Here is a 20,425-nt window from a genome sequence, read left to right as displayed (position 1 = left end):
CACTTCTTAGTAAATGACCGAGATTCATACTTAAACAGCCGCGTTTTGACCGATGGTGTATTCATTCGTGATTTTTTTTCCTAGGACTTTCAAATATTACGAATGCCCTCATCACTGCCGTGATTTGAGTTTAGTAAATTACCGAGATGACACTTTGATGAAAAAACGGCATCTCGGTCAAAATCGGGACCTTAGTAAATTTACCCCTATGTGTGTCATTATGTGTAAAAGGGCATTAATAAAGGTTGTCATAATGTGTAAGGCGCATTATGTTTATAAGGACATTAATAATGTGTAAGGGCATTACTGTGTGGAATTATGTGGATAAATGCATTACTAATGTGTGGCATTATGTGTATAAGGTGCTCTACTATGTGGCGTTGCGTATAGAAAGGACACTACTGTGTCGTCTAATATGAATAAAGAGCAATAGGGTGTGGTGTAATGTGAATAAGGAGCAATTCAGTGTGATGTAATGTGAATAAGTGGCTCTACTGTGAGGAGTAATATTTATAAGGTAAAGTAATACTACTGTGGGATGTAATATGAATTATGGACACTATCGCATGATCAAATGTGAATAAAGTTGCAGTACTATGTGGCGTAATTGGAATTGGGGTTACCACTGTGTGGCCATGCCCCTTGCCAGCAGAAACACACCCCTTTTTGGGCTGTGCGCCAAATGTGCGAACTGTTCCTATTTAAATATAGGGAGTACAAACACCAAAATAAGGACTGTTATGGGTGAGGGGTGATGGTGCTGGGAAAGAGGTGCAAGGTCAGAGGCGGAACCAGCGGTGGTGCTAGGGGGCACCGGCCAAAATCTTGCCTAGGGCATCATATTGGTTAGGGCCGGCTCTGACTATAGGAAACCTCCGCCCCAGCGCTGAGGACTGGCATCAGAGGTAATCAAGTCCTCATCTTGAATACTGAAGGACAGGAACAGCAGTCCAGGCTGTACTTGAGACACCATCCTGTGAAAGAGTGGTGAACTCTTTGTGAGAGGACCAGTATCCTGAAATTGTATGTGCCAATGAGACCTGGTCCAAGTTTAAAGGACAAGGGCGGAACTGAACCGATTCCTTCCTGTGTACACTCTCCAAGGACTGAAGATAGCCCGAATTCTGAACAGCAGGGCTCGCAACCAGTGCTATAGGAGAAAGATCTACTGGACAGCTGAACTGTAGATGTAGCCTATCTTGTGATGGTGGAAGACAAGTCTGCCCCTTGAGTTTCTAGTCCCTAGGCTGAAAAGGCTCCACCATCTTATGAATGTGTGCTGTTCAAGAACTCTGGAGACTGAGCTCAGAGAAGGAAGTTGACCAAATGTTGCGAATGCCTGACAGCCCTGTGACGCAGATGTGCAGCCACAACCAACCACGGATGTTGTTGACTTGAACAGCCATGTCGGAACTGTAGTAATGTACTTGCATGCCCAACCTGAGGACATAAAGACAAACAAAACAGTCACAACTCCATCTTAAATGCTCTGGAATGCCTTATAATCTCCCGGTGGTCAAACCCGCAGTAGGAGGACTCCTCACAGAACCAGGGGAACTGAAGACCCAGTCAACAACTGGAATGGAGAATAGGACGATAGGTGCCGTGCACAGTTGAACCTGACACAGGGATGCTGCAGAAAGTCCCCGTAAAGAATGGGGAGCCGGGGCAATGACCCTGGAGTCCAAGAGGGAGTCCACTGACTTCTAAATACCTTCAGCCTAACCGCAATCCCACAGAGTACAGAGGCTGAAACCACTGAGGAGGGTCTAGCCTAATTCAAAGCGAAACCCTGAGAGACACCCTCTTTGACCCAAGTGTCCGGTGAGGTCCCAATCCGCTGTGGAGATGTAGGCCGCCATTCCTGGGAACCGCCCGGATGAGGACCTGCCCATCACACAGTAGGGCTGTAGCCGGTCTGGGAGCTGGATGTCCGGTTACCCAGGGCCCTCCAGTGCAGGGCTGCAAACCCCTGTCTGGAGCTAGATACCGGAAAGTAGCCGGACTCCTAAATCTGCCTTGCCGGCAAAGGAAGTCAAGGACCGAGCTGGTGCGGCAAAAGTAGAAACATTGTTATGGAAGCTGCCAGCATGGAAACCATCTTGTCTGGATCCTGACACAAGAAGTTATCGTCTACTGCAATGCAGGCGGCGCAGGGAGGAACCATCCAAATTTTGGTAGGGGTGGAGTCCATATGCCAGGAATGGAGGCACAAGGTGCTCCCAGTAAGTACCATGGAAACCAACACCCTGAAGGATAACCCTCCAGTGTCCAAAGCCTGCAGCGCCTGGTATGCCAAGGTAGTCTCACATCCAAGCACTAACCAGGCCAAACCCTGCTTAGCTTCCAAAAACAGATGAGATTGGGCATGCATAGTTTAGTGTAGCTGTAGGACCTGGTTGCACTTACCGAGTAGGTGAATTCCCTTCTAGACGTAAACCCAGACTGAGCAACTCTATTTTGCTGGCCTCAGAGGTAAGGAGCTTCAGTGTTACCACCCAGCTACCAATGGCTTTAACTACCTAGGCGCCTGAAAAAATGGAGTGGTATAGGATAAGACCCAGAAGCACAGCCTGTGTCCATGAGAGGACCAGTGTAGTGCTGCATGGAGCCTTGTAAGGCGGGGACAAGGTCTGTCCCCATACAATGGCCACAACACTGTGTTAGAATTTCTGCTGACTGTAGTGGCAGATCTGGGGTCTCTACTTCAGTCTGAGAAGAGCAGTCCCCAGAACATACTACCGATCTCCTTCTGTCGGATCCAGTGGATCTCTGAGGGACCAAGTATCAATATAGGTTAACAAAAGCTGCATGCCCTGGGCACCACAGAAAGTCAGCTGATACTATGTACCAGTTAGGAGGTCTCTAGGTGAGCCAAAGAAAGAGTCCTTCTGTACCTGACACCCAGGGCCCTGCCCAACGAGCAAGAGAGATTTGAACTGCCCCTCATGCTGTGCAGCTCTAGCCCCCTAAACTTATGGGGACTATACCCCCAGAGGAGTAGTCCATCCCCAACTTTCGGGAGGGGTACTGGTGCAGAAGCATCCTGGCTGGCCTAGCTGTGTCAAGCAGCAGCTGCACAGAGGTGGTCCGTGCGAAGTACTGCTTCCACAGCAGCCACCCGAAGCCAGCACCATAGCTGGAGGGAGCGGGGCAGTGGAGGGACCAGGTGAGTAATTAGCTGCGGCCATACCTATGACAGCATGTTAGCTCAAGCCGGCTTCTGAGAGGGTGTTGCAGCTGCAGGCATGTCCCGTGAAGGAGCTAGTAAGCAATGGACACCCAGGCTATCGCTGTCAGGCCCCCGAGAGAGAGAGAGAAAGAGAAAAAAAAAAAGAGCGAGTGTGGACATGAACTGTGGAAGTGCGAGGCACTAGCTTCCGTGGTAACTGGCATCTGAAAGACATACAACGCAGTGCCAAACCAAGTGTCTGACACTAGTGAAACAACAGAGTGCATGACAAAATAGGAGTAAGAGAGAGTAAAGCATATCTTAACAGTTAGTGGGGTGGCGGCAGGATATCCATAGGTTATGTACAAATGGATATAAACTTTCAGACCCTTAGGCAATTTCCCCCAAACATTGGGAGGACATACAAACTCCACACCAGCTGAAAGTAAACAGGCACACAGAACTCTCAATGCACAAATAGTGGGCAATTATACTAAACTGTCCAGCTATAGACAGCAGGAAGGCGTGATGCAAGGACCAGGATCCAAGAGCAAGGTACGGGGGAGACAGTGCCCAAACCTTCCTCTCCTTAAGTGCTGGTGTAGTAATGTGGTAAATCCACAACCACAGTACTCCTGCTAGTGCAATGGCTTTAACCTCCAGCACCTGGTATTCCATCCAAGTACTAACCAGGCCCAACACTGCTTAGCTTCCAATAACAGATGAGATTGGGCATGCACAGTGTAGTGTAGCTGTAGGTCACTTTAAGTATCAGGTAAAGGACACAAAATGAGAGTGAGGAGAAGTAATCCTAAAGGCAGGCAGAAAGCATGGCTTCAAGCAAGCCTCAGGGGCGAGGGAAGGGCTACAGGCTAGGCTCACCACACCCCCAGGTGCAAAACCGCAGGGACCAAGCTCTGAACTGTGGCAAATGCCCTGGTGGTCTAGTGGAAAAAAAGGCGCAGTTTACCTGGGCCTTCACTGCACCCTCTAGCAGGGGGGAACGGTTTCCTGCAAACAGGGACCTGGTCTTACTCTCCATTCCGGCTCCATTTGCGGCTGTGGTCCTCCAGAGCACCTCCATCCTGGAGGTCCGCGGCGGAAGTCACCGACCCAGGCGCCGGTGCTGCCGCCAGCGGCGCCGGGTGTCTTAGCGGCTGTGCGGGCTCTTTGTAGCATCTGCCCGCACCACTAATCAGGGCTGAAATACACCCCCCTCTTCTAAAAGGTGCCCCCTGCCCGGCACCAAATAAAAAACTGGTGGGCCTTGGGTTGAGGGCGCGATATATGGGACAGGGAAGCTGAGGAATGCTGGGAAGAAGAAAGTAACTCTTTGGTGCCTGCCTTGCTCCCTGTCCAGCCAATACCCAGTGTAATGAATCCTGTGCCCCCTAATGGATGGGGGGAAAAAAGCTAGGTTTTAATCATTGACAATATTCAAATCACCAGAAGAACAAGGGAAACTAAAACAAGATGTTTTGTGTAATTCAAGGGTCAGTAGCAGTAATATGTCCCATGATTCCCAGTGTCTCCCCATTAGTCTCTACCTTCCTACTGTAGTTGTCTACCTATATCAATCTGTATCTGTTGACAGGAATCCACCCCCATTGGCAAACAATGCATAGATGTTAATTACACATATGAAACCATTTCTAGGGGAAAAAAACCCATCAACCCCACTATAGCAATAGTTAACTGGGAAGTTACTCTACAGACCTGGAATCAAATGGTTTTGGGGCTTTTATTGACAGAAGCGTTTACATACAGTGAAGAATATTTCTAAAAGTAGAATAACTAAAACAATGTAGTGAAAAGTGGAGATGACTGAGCATTTCGTATATTTTCCTATGGTATTCTTGCATTAAGTACACTTTTTACCCCCCCCCCCCCCCCCCCGTTTACCGCATTTTCCGAATGCGCTAAACGCCGGCTGCCGGAACAGCGCCGTGATACCCCATAGATCCCTCCCAGCATGACCAGCGGCCGCCCCCGTCACTCTGTGCATGTGCAGAATGACTCCCGGGGCCAAAACCCGGAAGTCAGGGAACCGCCGGAGATCGTGAAAGACAGCTCCTATCGGAAGAGCTATCCTTCGCAATGCTAGTTGCATATGTAAGTATGCGACGATCGGCGGCGATGTAATTTACTACATTGCGCCCAGTGTAAGACCTTGTGGAAGTTGCTTACAATTCTATACGTTTTTTAATGGGGTTTGTACTGTCATGTGACCGAGGTCCAAATGTATTAAGCCTGAAAAGTGATAAAGTGGAGAGTGATAAAGTACCAACAAATCAGCTCCCTGTCATTTTTCAAACACATCCTGTAAAATGACAGTTATACAGCGGATTGGCTGGTACAGTACTTTATCACTCTTCACTTTATCACTTTTTAAGGCTTTATAAATTTGGGCCCGAGTGTCTTTTGTCAACTCTTGTCCCAAACACACCTGTCATGCAGGGCCAGGCAAAGGACGGGTGTGACCAGTGCTGTACAAGTGTGGCCAGTGCCATGTGGGTGTGACCAGTGCTGTACAAGTGTGGCCAGTGCCATGTGGGTGTGACCAGTGCTGTACAAGTGTGGCCAGTGCCATGTCAGTGTGACCAGTGCTGTGTGGGTGTCGCCACGGCTATGTGGGTGTGACCAGTGCTGCGCAGGTGTGGCCAGTGTCATGTGGGTGTGACCAGTGCTGTGTGTGGGTGTGGCCAGTGCCATATGGGTGTGACCAGTGCTGTACAAGTGTGGCCAGTGCCATGTCGGTGTGACCAGTGCTGTGCAAGTGTGGCCAGCGCCATGTCGGTGTGACCAGTGCTGTGCAGGTGTGGCCACCGCCATGTGGGTGTAACCAGTGCTGTGCAGGTGTGGCCAATGCCATGTGAGTGTGACTAGTGCTGTGCGGGTGTGGCCAGTGCCATGTGAGTGTGACCAGTGCTGCGCAGGTGTGGCCAGTGCCATGTGGGTGTGACCAGTGTTGTGTGAGTGTGGCCAGTGCCATGTGGGTGTGACCAGTGCTGTGTGTGGGTGTGGCTGGTGCTATGTGGGTGTGACCAGTGCTATGTGTGGGTGTGGCCAGTGCCATAAGGGTGTCACCAGTGCTGTGTGTGGGTGTGGCTAGTGCCATGTGGGCCATGTCTCCCAAAATACAGGAGTAAACAAATTGCATCATTTTGTGAGAAAAATAGCTGGCTGGCGGCCGGTCATCATCATACTGTCATGTTGATAGACCTATTTTTATTTGGAGGCCTGGAACTGTAGTGCCAGTATGTAGCACCATTGTTAATCTGGCTCTGCCGCCATGTCAGGAGTAAGGGCGGTGCAATGTTTAATAACATGTTAATAACATCCATAAAAAAGGCTATAGAGTACAATATTGAGCTGCAAATAAATGTGACATATTTGAAATACCTCCTATAATTCTTGGCCTGAATAGGAGTTGAGGGGACTGATAAGTGGTCCCAAGTGGAGTGCACGTGTCTGTGTTTGTTTTCCTGAACATCGAGTATATCCAGGTGGGAGACGTGATCATGTCCCAGTTCTGGATGCTGTATCTGTACAACCTATGGGCATAAAATGAGAGTATAAGAAAACAAAATTATTGCCTATGAATTTAAAATCCTGCTAATTCTGGTAACGAACAGTTTCAGTCGCTTAAAGTAGCCTCACAGAAAGATATTTTTAGTTTTCAAAAACATCACACATGGGGGTCAATACAATTAGCTGCGAATGGTGCGAAGTGCTGTTGCCGCAGCATTTAAACACCAACAACAGCATCCGATCTCGCACCCTTGGCCGCCTGGATTCTGTCTGAATTTGCACAAAATTGCTCTCTACCCTATGAGAGAGTTCAGTCCGCTGCAAAGTGCGGCCGCTGCCGCCAAGATTCGCTCCCACAATATCATCGTGGCTAGTTGGATTGACTCCATGGGGGTAATTCCAAGTTGATCGCAGCAGGAAATTTTTTAGCAGTTAGGCAAAACCATGTTCACTGCAGGGGGGGCAGATATAACATGTGCAGAGAGAGTTAGATTTGGGTGTGGTGAGTTCAATCTGCAATCTAAATTGCAGTGTAAAAATAAAGCAGCCGGTATTTACCCTGCACAGAAACAAAATAACCCACCCAAATCTATCTCTCTCTGCAAATGTTGTATCTGCCCCCCCCTGCAGTGCACATGGTTTTGCCCAACTGCTAAAAAATTTCCTGCTGCAATCAACTTGGAATTACCCCCCATATTCTGATGTGGAGTTTGTGCCTTGGTTAATGTCTTTATCCAGTCCAGGCAGGGTTTAGGTCTCCACCTCTTACGGAACTTGAGCACTGTAGATGGTAGGATTGATGACTTAGGGGCAGAGCCGGCCCTAACCAATATGATGCCCTAGGCAAGATTTTGGCTGGTGCCCCCTTGCACAGACGCTACTGTAGTTCTGCCTCTGACCCTGTACCCCTTTCCTAGCACCATCACCAGGCCCGGTGACAGGGGGGGTCAAAGGGGACAATCGTCCCGGGCCCCAACGTTGTGAGGGGCCCCGAGGTCCGGCTGCGGCAGTGTGGCGGCTGCAAGCTCATCATGGATGGAAGTAATTATATACATCGCAGCAACGAGCCGCCGCACCGGCCGCCCGCTGTGTAGTTAATAGCAGCATGATGCTGCTATTAACTATACAGCGGGCGGCTGGCGCAGCATCGCATTGCCGCAATGTATATAATTAGCCAGCACTACAAGAACAGCGGCACCCCTGTGGTAACCCCCCTCTGCCCCAAGGTCAGCTGTGCAATGACGTCGCTCTCCTCCCGGCCCGCCCTGTCTCTGCTGTGGCAACTACCTGAGAGGAGCGGCCGTGCAGTCTGCAGAAGCAGGACTGCAATTAAAATGACTGCCAGGCTGGCGAATATACAGAATAAAACAGCCTGAGGCAGGCAGGCTAGCAGCTTGTGGGGAGACTGGTCTGAATAGCGGCGGCTGTGTGCTGGTAAGTGTGCGCTCTTCTAGATTTTGGGGCTTTGAATTTGGGCACATGTCATAGATGCATGAATGCAGGCCTGGCGAAAGGGGGGGGGTCAAAGGGGACACCCTTACCGTGCCCCGAGGGTCAGAGTACTTTTAGTACTTTTACAACTAACTGCCTGTCTGTCACCAATTTAGTTAACTAAAGCCTAGTACACACTAGGCGATCCCTGCCGACATTGGCGGCGGCGGGGACCCGGCCGGCATTGGCAAGTGCATACACACTTGCCGATGCCGGTGAGGAAGGGAGCGATGGCGGGGGGGAACAACGGCAGCATGGCTGTAGTTAACGAGGACCTTCCTCATCTGTACAAGTTCAGACGAGGGAGGGGGGGCGTTAACGTTGTGCGCATCGATAGCGACATTGAGTGTACACACTAGGCGATATTGTGAAAGATCTTGCTCAAATCAGCCCTTCTGAGCGAGATCTCTCACTTTCTCGTCTAGTGTGTATAGGACTAAAGTGTCTGGCCGCAGAGTCCTCCCTTCCCCCCTCACTTGGTCCCGTCCCAGTGGTGCATGCAGCCGTCACGACATCATGACTATGACGCTACATCGCCTTCCATGTCTCTTGCCATTGAGGAGCATGCCTGAACCAGCCAAGCCTCCTGCCAGTGTTGGGCACAGGTGTGTGACAGTGCATTTACAGACTGAGGGGGTGGGGGCCCCCAGAGATATCAGTGTATGGGGCCCCAAGATTTCTGTTGCCGGCCCTGACCATCACCCCATAGCAGTTCTCAATTTGGTGCTCCTACCACCTATATTTTAAATAGAAACAGTGTGCACTTTCAGTGCGCAGCCCAAAACGGTGCATGTGCTTGATGGGAAGGGGCATGGCCCCCAGTTGAAATTATGCCACACAGTAGTACAACTTTATTTACATCATACAGGTTGAGTATCCCATATCCAAATATTCCGAAATACGGAATATTCCGAAATACAGACTTTTTGAGTCAGAGTGAGATAGTGAAACCTTTGTTTTTTTGATGGCTCAATGTACACAAACTTTGTTTAATAATACACAAAGTTATTAAAAATATTGTATTAAATGACCTTCAGGTTGTGTGTATAAGGTGTATATGAAACATAAATGAATTGTGTGACTGTAGATACACTTTGTTCAAAGCACAAAATTACAAAAAATATTGGCTAAAATGACCTTCAGGCTGTGTGTATAAGGTGTATATGTAACAAATGCATTCCGTGCTTAGACTTGGGTCCCATCACCATAATATCTCATTATGGTATGCAATTATTCCAAAATACGGAAAAATCCGATATCCAAAATACCTCTGGTCCCAAGCATTTTGGATAAGGGAGACTCAACCTGTATCATACAATAGTGTCTCTTATTCTCGTTACATCACATGGTAGTACCACATTACTCCTCACAGTAGTGCCCCCTATTCACATTACACCACACCATATTGCTTTTTATTCACATTAGACCACACAGTAGTGCCCTTTCTATACGTTTCGCCACCAAGTACTGTAGTACACCTTATACACATAATGCTGCACATCCGTAATGCATTTTGTATGCAGATAGAGCCGCAGTCACACACAGAATATAGGCATGCTGCATATCGTTTTAATCAGCAGAAGCTGCTTGTACCCCTAGGCATTTGCCTATGCCTAGGGCCGGCTCTGCTTAGGGGTCTGTTTACTAAGCCTTGGATGGAGATAAAGTGTCACAACTGAGGGTTTTGGCTGACAGGAGAAAGCCTCAGTTGTAGGGGCTGAGAGGAACTTAAACCGGGGAGGTTTAATCAGACCCCTGGACATGTAAGTGTTAAAAGGAAACCCGAAGGTGTGACCATGACAACCAGGTAAAAGTCAAAATAAAAGTTTATTAACAGACTCCATGTAAACAAACAGCATTCAAGGTAAATAATGGCAATGATAAATAATATGATTCCTGGAGCACTCTGACCATGAAATGGTTACACAGGACACTGGTAGGTAAGAACAGCTGTTACAGTCCTTAGATGGAATAACCTTACCAGGCCTGGCTGTAGTAGTGAAGATATCCAAGGAACATGCCAGTAGATGGAACAGATGAAGTTGGTAACTTGAATCAGCTGTTGTAATTGCTGGATGGAACCAGCCAGGTGGTAAGACACGGAGTGGATGCGGAATGGAATCAGCCAGATGATAAAGTCACTGAATGAATGCTGGGTGGAACCAGCCAGGTGATGAAACACGGAGTGAATATAGTAAGATGCTAGGGAGCGTGGAAACAGAGGAATTGAAGGATGATTACCGGTGGTAATGGATACTGCTGGAAGCAGATGAAATAGCTGGAAGCTGGAAACTGGATCAGCCACGGAGGACTGTAGAGTCAGGCTGCACCATAGGATGGTAGGCAGGTGCGGGTCTCTTTGGTGGAACCTGGAAACACAACCACAGGAGAGAGACTGGAACAAGGTATGACAAACAAAGCACTGACGATTTCCTGGCCCAGGCACAGGATACTTATACCTGCAGCAATGCAGGCATTGGCTGGGCAATTATGCAGATTTCCAGAGGCAGTGGATTGGAGGAACTGAGACATGTGATTGGATCCAACATGGCTGCGCCCATGTTAGAACTTGGAGGGAAAGCTAGTTTGGAAACCATGCGGAAACACAGCAGCAATGGCGGCGCCGGCCGCAGAGGACAGGAGACGCCAGACCGACAAGTGCACGCCGAGACCCGTGGACGACAGCGGAGGCCGCGGCAGACACGAGGCACCACCCCGACAACCCGCAACTACAACACAGGAGCGGCGGCGGAGGCCGCGGAGGACGGGAGACGCCATGCAGGACCCAAACATGGCGGCACCGTGACAGCGTCCCAGCGCGACAGGAGGGACACGCAGCACGTAGAGACAGATGGGATCCGGCCCTGGAACGCCGAGCCAGCCCCAGGAGACACCCGAAAGGCAAGTAATGGCGTCCAGATACCCGGATCGTGACAGCACCCCCCCCTTTAGGAGTGGCCCCAGGACACTTCTTAGGTTTTAAAGGAAACTTCGAGTGGAAATTCTGGACCAAGGCAGGAGCATGGACATCAGACGCATTGGTCCAAGAGCGTTCTTCAAGACCATAGCCCTTCCAGTCAATAAGATAGTGCAACTGACCGTAACGGAAACGTGAGTCCAGAATATTGGCCACCTCATACTCGACTCCCCGTTGAGTCTTAACTTTAGGAGCTGGAGGAAGTGCAGAATGAAACCGATTCAGGATCAGCGGTTTCAACAAGGAAACATGGAATGTCCTGGGTATTTTTAAGAAGGGAGGTAACTGGAGTCTGTAAGCAACAGGATTGATGACTTGTTCAATTTTAAAAGGACCGATGTAGCCAGGAGCAAATTTCATGCTGGGAACTCTCAACCGCAAATTCTTCGTGGACAACCATACTTGATCACCCACCTTGAGAGCAGGAACCGCTCTACGCTGCCTATCAGCAAACATCTTGTACCTAAATGATAGAAAAAAGAATGGGTACCAGCGCTGGCTATATGAGGTCAAGTTGATATACTATCAGCAGTAGTAAATATAATAATCACATTAATATTTAAATGATAATAATAATAATAATAATAATAATAATAATACTACGGATGGTTTGTTCTATGTAAAAAGATAACATTTAATAACATCTCATATAAGACAATGCTAAAAGAAAAGGAATTCCTCTTGCCACTAGGTGGCGATAAAAAATTGGATATAGCTTATCTGGGCAGAATTCATAGGTTCCACAATCTCCTATATTAAAGTATGTCCAATCCCCAGGCTAGGACAGCCTCCCTCTGTGCATTCACTTTACTGGATGGATATTTACCAGATCCCCTTGTTGAAGTGCATCAGCCTTGGAACAAGTCCGTATTAGAGCTGTAGGGGTTTAGTCAGTTGATGAAGAAATCCAGTGATGGGAGAAAAGTCCAGATTGTGCCAGGGGGGACACGGCTATTGCAGGCCGATTGGGAGAGTGGAGTCCAGATAAAGCAGATAATTTGGATCCAAATGGAACAGGCTCAACGCGTTTCACTGGTGTATTCCAGCTTCCTCAGGAGCATATAATCCATGTGTTTAGGGTACTCTATTTATACCCTTACTAATAAGTCCATTAGTGTCACCTGTTTAGGTGATTCCTAGTGCATAGAAACAAACCATCCAAAATGCTACAAAGACCACTCAGTCCAAGTTGCACATTAGAAATCTAGTCAAAAATCATATTAAACTTAAAAAACGAGTCTAAATACCTCTTTTAAACATATAAAAAGTATATAAGATAATGTCGATCATGTGACCTATCTCGTCACATGATCGGCAAAAAAGGCAGTCCTATTGGTCCATATACATGTCATTCAATATTCGTTTGGGGAGCGTCCACGTGACGTACATCATCATGTCACGTGGGCGCAACCCACTACTTAATTCCCCTTCATAGAGAGGCCCTGGAAGTATCCAAGGTCTCTTCACTTGTGGAGACCTAAGGGAAACACTTCTCCGTATCCCAATGTTGTTTAACGGGCGCGTCCACGTGACGCGCATCGTCGCGTCACGTGATCGCAGCCTGCTCATAGGTTCCCCTTCCAAGTGGAGACCCGGAAGTCCACAGGGTCTCTTTATATGTTGTACACTTCGTCTTGTGTCCTTCCCGTGTATCGGCTCCCATACCGCACGGTTGCTATGGAGATCAACATAACATTACAGATCCCCTGAATTTATATATGGTTAACAAATTGCAAAATATATACCTTGTGAGAAATCAGGAATAAGAAACAATAATAAAAGGCAATGCTGATGAAAGGTAATCAATCATAATTGTAAGGATTATTAAAAACAGTTCATCACACGATAGACAGATCCATTTTAAGTGAGGAAAGGCCCAAATATTTTTTAAAAATATATTATAGTAATAGCCATCAAGAAAAAATAGCAGTTGTACTTTATATAGTCCCTGAATAATTATACTTAGAAATCATTCTGATGGCTGAGATTGTTAATTTATTAACAGATATGTAATATTAAGAATATCAATATATCAGCATATCATTATACCATGTCCCAATAGAAATGATCATATTCGTAAATTAGTCTGGTCTAATAGGTCTATTAATAGGAGATCGATGTTAGGGTTCATAATATGCTGACCCTGATGTCAGTAGTGTTATTATCAGTCCTACCATAAATACCCTTATCAATGGTATTAGTATAGAGAGAATGTGTACGTGTGTAAATGATGGAGTTGAATGAGTCCTAATTTGGGAAGGGGGGGGAGGGGAAATTGGAGGGAAGGGAGGGAGGGGGGGGGGGGGAAGGAGAGAGAGATCTTAAATGACAGAATTCAGTTCTATGGCCTCATTTAGTCCATCTGGATGCAATGAGTTATATTTGAGCATCCAGAAGACCTCCCTACGACATAGTCGATTAAACCTGTCGCCCCCTCTCTCTGTTGGTGTTATATGTTCCAAACACACAATGGAAAGACAGGCAGGATTGCCCTCATGTTTTGCTAGATAATGTCGTGAGACACTGTGTGTCGTTAACTTGCGTATTATGTTACGGCGGTGTTCCATAAACCGTGTGTGTATCGCTCTCGTAGTTCTGCCTACATAATTTAGGCCACACCCGCATGTTAGAACATATATCACAAATCTTGAGTCACAGTTCATAAAGGACTTGAGGGTATATCTCTCAGAGGAGTCAGGTAAAGAAATATATGTAGTTTTGCGGTCCATATGATGACACATAGTGCATCTGGTCTTACCGCATCTGTGAGAGCCTACTGGTTTAGTAGTTAGCCAGTTTGAGCCCTCTCCTTGTCCCTTCTTTAAGACAGGTTTAAAATGGCTAGGTGCCAAGATAGTTTTGAGGGCTCTGTTTTTCTTATATATAATTTGTGGTCTATTGGGTAATATGCTCCCCAAGACATTATCCTGTTTTAGTATCCTATAATTTCTACTGACGATAGTTCTAATTTCGTTGGCACATCTGTTGTATTTACAGATAAATGCCAGTTCTCTTTCTTGTGTGTCATTTTTAGTAATTTTAGTTCTAGAGGGGAGGAGTAGATCTTGTCTATCTATATTCAGAACCTCCCTCAAAGCTTTATCAAGGATATGTTGCGGGTATTCTCTGTTTTTGAAAGAATCTATGAGTTGGTTGGCTTGTGTTTTGAACATATCTAGGTTTGAACAGTTGCGTCTAAGGCGCATTAGTTGCCCCTTAGGAATATTGTCCTTCCATGGGGCATAGTGAGCACTTTTGTAATGTAAATATGAATTAGTATTCACAGGTTTAATATAGTTGGATGTAATGATAATATTTTCTCTTATCTCTAGGGTCACATCCAGGAAATTTACACGGTCCCTATCATATGTGAAAGTGAAATTAAGATTGTGCATGTTAGTTTGTAGCTGTGTGACAAAAAGGGTAGCAGATGAAAGGTCCCTGTCCCAAATAATAAATAGATCATCTATGTACCGCCCATAGAACACCAGGTTCGCCTCCCAGGTCGCGTCCCACACATGGGTGTCATCAAAGTCCCCCATGTATAGGTTCGCGTAACTGGGGGCGAACCTAGTTCCCATGGCGGTACCTGTGAGTTGCAAATAATATTTGTGATTAAAGGTGAAATAATTATGTGTAAGAATAAAGTGAATGCATTGTGTGAGAAAAGATTGATGCTGTTCCTCAAGCACTTGTGTTTTCTGTAACAAGTCTGTAATGACTTTAATACCCATGATGTGCGGTATATTTGTATAAAGTGCCTGGACATCCAGGGTAAGGAAAGCATACGTCTCCTTCCACTGTATGTGTTGAATCTTGTTTAAAAAGTCTTTGGTATCTCTCAGATGTGATTTTAATAGTGGTACATGTGGTTGTAGAAAGGCATCAATATAAAAAGAAAGGTTTGCAGTTAGTGAATTGATGCCAGAAATAATAGGGCGTCCCGGTGGTGCAGTGAGGGACTTGTGAATCTTAGGAAGAAAATAAAATAAAAAGTGGGGGTGGAGTGAACTTTCACTCCTAGAAAAAGGCCTAAAATTCTCTCCATCCAGTGACCCCAACATCTTTGACCTGTACGTTGAACTCAATAGGTTTATCCGCACCCTGTGTAGGAAGAGGTATTTTGCAAAGAAAAACCTCTTGGCTAAAAATGATGATTCCCTACCCATAGTACTGGACAGTTCAGACCACCACATGCTGGCAGTACTAGAAGAACTGTGGGAAGAAAATCACATCTGAGAGATACCAAAGACTTTTTAAACAAGATTCAACACATACAGTGGAAGGAGACGTATGCTTTCCTTACCCTGGATGTCCAGGCACTTTATACAAATATACCGCACATCATGGGTATTAAAGTCATTACAGACTTGTTACAGAAAACACAAGTGCTTGAGGAACAGCATCAATCTTTTCTCACACAATGCATTCACTTTATTCTTACACATAATTATTTCACCTTTAATCACAAATATTATTTGCAACTCACAGGTACCGCCATGGGAACTAGGTTCGCCCCCAGTTACGCGAACCTATACATGGGGGACTTTGATGACACCCATGTGTGGGACGCGACCTGGGAGGCGAACCTGGTGTTCTATGGGCGGTACATAGATGATCTATTTATTATTTGGGACGGGGACCTTTCATCTGCTACCCTTTTTGTCACACAGCTACAAACTAACATGCACAATCTTAATTTCACTTTCACATATGATAGGGACCGTGTAAATTTCCTGGATGTGACCCTAGAGATAAGAGAAAATATTATCATTACATCCAACTATATTAAACCTGTGAATACTAATTCATATTTACATTACAAAAGTGCTCACTATGCCCCATGGAAGGACAATATTCCTAAGGGGCAACTAATGCGCCTTAGACGCAACTGTTCAAACCTAGATATGTTCAAAACACAAGCCAACCAACTCATAGATTCTTTCAAAAACAGAGAATACCCGCAACATATCCTTGATAAAGCTTTGAGGGAGGTTCTGAATATAGATAGACAAGATCTACTCCTCCCCTCTAGAACTAAAATTACTAAAAATGACACACAAGAAAGAGAACTGGCATTTATCTGTAAATACAACAGATGTGCCAACGAAATTAGAACTATCGTCAGTAGAAATTATAGGATACTAAAACAGGATAATGTCTTGGGGAGCATATTACCCAATAGACCACAAATTATATATAAGAAAAACAGAGCCCTCAAAACTATCTTGGCACCTAGCCATTTTAAACCTGTCTTAAAGAAGGGACAAGGAGAGGGCTCAAACTGGCTAACTACTAAACCAGTAGGCTCTCACAGATGCGGTAAGACCAGATGCACTATGTGTCATCATATGGACCGCAAAACTACATATATTTCTTTACCTGACTCCTCTGAGAAATATACCCTCAAGTCCTTTATGAACTGTGACTCAAGATTTGTGATATATGTTCTAACATGCGGGTGTGGCCTAAATTATGTAGGCAGAACTACGAGAGCGATACACACACGGTTTATGGAACACCGCCGTAACATAATACGCAAGTTAACGACACACAGTGTCTCACGACATTATCTAGCAAAACATGAGGGCAATCCTGCCTGTCTTTCCATTGTGTGTTTGGAACATATAACACCAACAGAGAGAGGGGGCGACAGGTTTAATCGACTATGTCGTAGGGAGGTCTTCTGGATGCTCAAATATAACTCATTGCATCCAGATGGACTAAATGAGGCCATAGAACTGAATTCTGTCATTTAAGATCTCTCTCCTTCCCCCCCCCCCCCCTCCCTCCCTTCCCTCCAATTTCCCCTCCCCCCCCTTCCCAAATTAGGACTCATTCAACTCCATCATTTACACACGTACACATTCTCTCTATACTAATACCATTGATAAGGGTATTTATGGTAGGACTGATAATAACACTACTGACATCAGGGTCAGCATATTATGAACCCTAACATCGATCTCCTATTAATAGACCTATTAGACCAGACTAATTTACGAATATGATCATTTCTATTGGGACATGGTATAATGATATGCTGATATATTGATATTCTTAATATTACATATCTGTTAATAAATTAACAATCTCAGCCATCAGAATGATTTCTAAGTATAATTATTCAGGGACTATATAAAGTACAACTGCTATTTTTTCTTGATGGCTATTACTATAATATATTTTTAAAAAATATTTGGGCCTTTCCTCACTTAAAATGGATCTGTCTATCGTGTGATGAACTGTTTTTAATAATCCTTACAATTATGATTGATTACCTTTCATCAGCATTGCCTTTTATTATTGTTTCTTATTCCTGATTTCTCACAAGGTATATATTTTGCAATTTGTTAACCATATATAAATTCAGGGGATCTGTAATGTTATGTTGATCTCCATAGCAACCGTGCGGTATGGGAGCCGATACACGGGAAGGACACAAGACGAAGTGTACAACATATAAAGAGACCCTGTGGACTTCCGGGTCTCCACTTGGAAGGGGAACCTATGAGCAGGCTGCGATCACGTGACGCGACGATGCGCGTCACGTGGACGCACCCGTTAAACAACATTGGGATACGGAGAAGTGTTTCCCTTAGGTCTCCACAAGTGAAGAGACCTTGGATACTTCCAGGGCCTCTCTATGAAGGGGAATTAAGTAGTGGGTTGCGCCCACGTGACATGATGATGTACGTCACGTGGACGCTCCCCAAACGAATATTGAATGACATGTATATGGACCAATAGGACTGCCTTTTTTGCCGATCATGTGACGAGATAGGTCACATGATCGACATTATCTTATATACTTTTTATATGTTTAAAAGAGGTATTTAGACTCGTTTTTTAAGTTTAATATGATTTTTGACTAGATTTCTAATGTGCAACTTGGACTGAGTGGTCTTTGTAGCATTTTGGATGGTTTGTTTCTATGCACTAGGAATCACCTAAACAGGTGACACTAATGGACTTATTAGTAAGGGTATAAATAGAGTACCCTAAACACATGGATTATATGCTCCTGAGGAAGCTGGAATACACCAGTGAAACGCGTTGAGCCTGTTCCATTTGGATCCAAATTATCTGCTTTATCTGGACTCCACTCTCCCAATCGGCCTGCAATAGCCGTGTCCCCCCTGGCACAATCTGGACTTTTCTCCCATCACTGGATTTCTTCATCAACTGACTAAACCCCTACAGCTCTAATACGGACTTGTTCCAAGGCTGATGCACTTCAACAAGGGGATCTGGTAAATATCCATCCAGTAAAGTGAATGCACAGAGGGAGGCTGTCCTAGCCTGGGGATTGGACATACTTTAATATAGGAGATTGTGGAACCTATGAATTCTGCCCAGATAAGCTATATCCAATTTTTTATCGCCACCTAGTGGCAAGAGGAATTCCTTTTCTTTTAGCATTGTCTTATATGAGATGTTATTAAATGTTATCTTTTTACATAGAACAAACCATCCGTAGTATTATTATTATTATTATTATCATTTAAATATTAATGTGATTATTATATTTACTACTGCTGATAGTATATCAACTTGACCTCATATAGCCAGCGCTGGTACCCATTCTTTTTTCTACTATTTAGTTTTTGAGGAACTGACCTTCCTCTTACCTGCTGCTGTTGGCCGCGCACCCGCTTATTTGTTATTTGTACCTAAATGAGGCTTTAAGCAGGGCTGCGCGGACATTCTTCCAGTTGTTTGAAAACTGACGCAAGGTGACATCCACTGCTGGAACAAAAGTTGCTGGAAGCGGTTGGAATTCTGGAACCTTAGGGTGAAATCCATAGTTGATGAAGAATGGTGTTGAGGAGGATGAGGAATGGTATTGATTGTTGTGGCTAAACTCGGCCCAAGGAAGGAGTTGAACCCAGTCATCTTGGGAGGAAGACACATAAATGCGGAGGAAGGCCTCCAAGTCCTGATTCACCCTCTCGGTTTGACCATTGGTCTGAGGATGGTAAGCTGTAGAAAACTTTAACTTGACTTGGAGGGCTTGACACAAACTTCGCAAAAATTTGGCTACAAATTGTACTCCACGATCAGAGATGATCTCTTCAGGAAGAACGTGAAGTCGGAAGATCTCTTGGATAAACACTTGGGCCAACTTGGAAGCTGACGGGAGACCGGTGAGGGTTATGAAATGTGCCATCTTGGTGAACCGGTCAACTACCACCCAGATGGTATTAAACTTATTGCATATAGGCAGATCTGTAACAAAGTCCATCGACAAATGGGTCCACGGTCGACTGGGAACAGGTAATGGAACCAGTTGCCCCGCAGGAGACTGGCGGGGAACTTTGTGTTGGGCACACTTTGGGCAAGAGGCAATAAACTCCTTGACGTCCTTCTTCAGAGTTGGCCACCAGTAGGACCTAGAGATAAACTTGAGGGTTTTCTGAATGCCTGTATGTCCGGCAAAACGGGAAGCATGGGCCCAATGCATGAGCTTCTTCCTTAACACCAGCTTCACAAAACTTTTCCCTGGTGGGGGCGTAGAGTCCATCCCTACCGTGGAGAATGCCAACGGATTAATAATAGGATGCTTGTCTGAAGACTCTGACTTGTTTTCTTGCTCCCAAGAGCGGGAAAGGGCATCGGCCTTGCGATTCTGAGAGCCCGGACAGAACTGGAGTTTAAAGTCGAACCTGGAAAAGAAAAGTGCCCATCTGGCCTGACGGGGGTTAAGACATTGTGCGCCTTTCAGGTATAAAAGATTCTTGTGGTCGGTAAGTATCGTGATTGAATGAGAAGCTCCCTCCAACAGATATCTCCACTCCTCAAGAGCGAGCTTGATGGCTAGCAACTCCTGGTCGCCAATGGCATAGTTGCGCTCAGCTGGGGAGAACTTCCGGGAGAAGAAACTGCAGGGATGTAGATGGCCATCTTTAGCCCTCTTGGATAACACCGCTCCTACTCCAACGGAGGAGGCATCCACCTCTAAGATTAAAGGAGAGTCGGTGTCGGGCTGTTTCAGAACTGGTGCAAAGATGAAACATTGTTTTAGAAGATGAAAAGCTTGCGTAGCTTCTTCAGACCACTTGGACGGGTTAGCACCCTTCTTGGTTAATGCAGTGATAGGCGCCACAATGGTGGAAAAGTCTCGTATGAACTTTCTGTAATAATTAGCGAACCCTAAGAACCTCTGGACCCCTTTGAGGGTTAAGGGTATCGGCCAATTCTGGATTGCTTGTAGTTTCTCAGGATCCATCTCTAGTCCGGAACCGGACACAATG

General features: G+C 45.7%; 1 protein-coding gene across 7 annotated transcripts in view; it reads right to left on the bottom strand.

Annotated features, from left to right (window-relative positions):
- The window catches only part of SLC39A5 (solute carrier family 39 member 5), a 126,249-nt gene that overhangs the window by 90,021 nt on the left and 15,803 nt on the right, over positions 1-20,425 (bottom strand). For all 7 annotated transcript variants that reach the window (XM_063952646.1, XM_063952645.1, XM_063952647.1 and 4 more), the window contains exon 3: positions 6,575-6,726. In XM_063952646.1, the coding sequence (XP_063808716.1) occupies positions 6,575-6,726 (152 nt within the window). The remainder of the gene's footprint in view (positions 1-6,574; positions 6,727-20,425) is intronic.

The sequence above is a fragment of the Pseudophryne corroboree genome, chromosome 2 (assembly GCF_028390025.1).
Source record: "Pseudophryne corroboree isolate aPseCor3 chromosome 2, aPseCor3.hap2, whole genome shotgun sequence".
Lineage (NCBI taxonomy): Eukaryota > Metazoa > Chordata > Amphibia > Anura > Myobatrachidae > Pseudophryne > Pseudophryne corroboree.
This window is presented reverse-complemented; position numbering and strand designations above follow the sequence as displayed.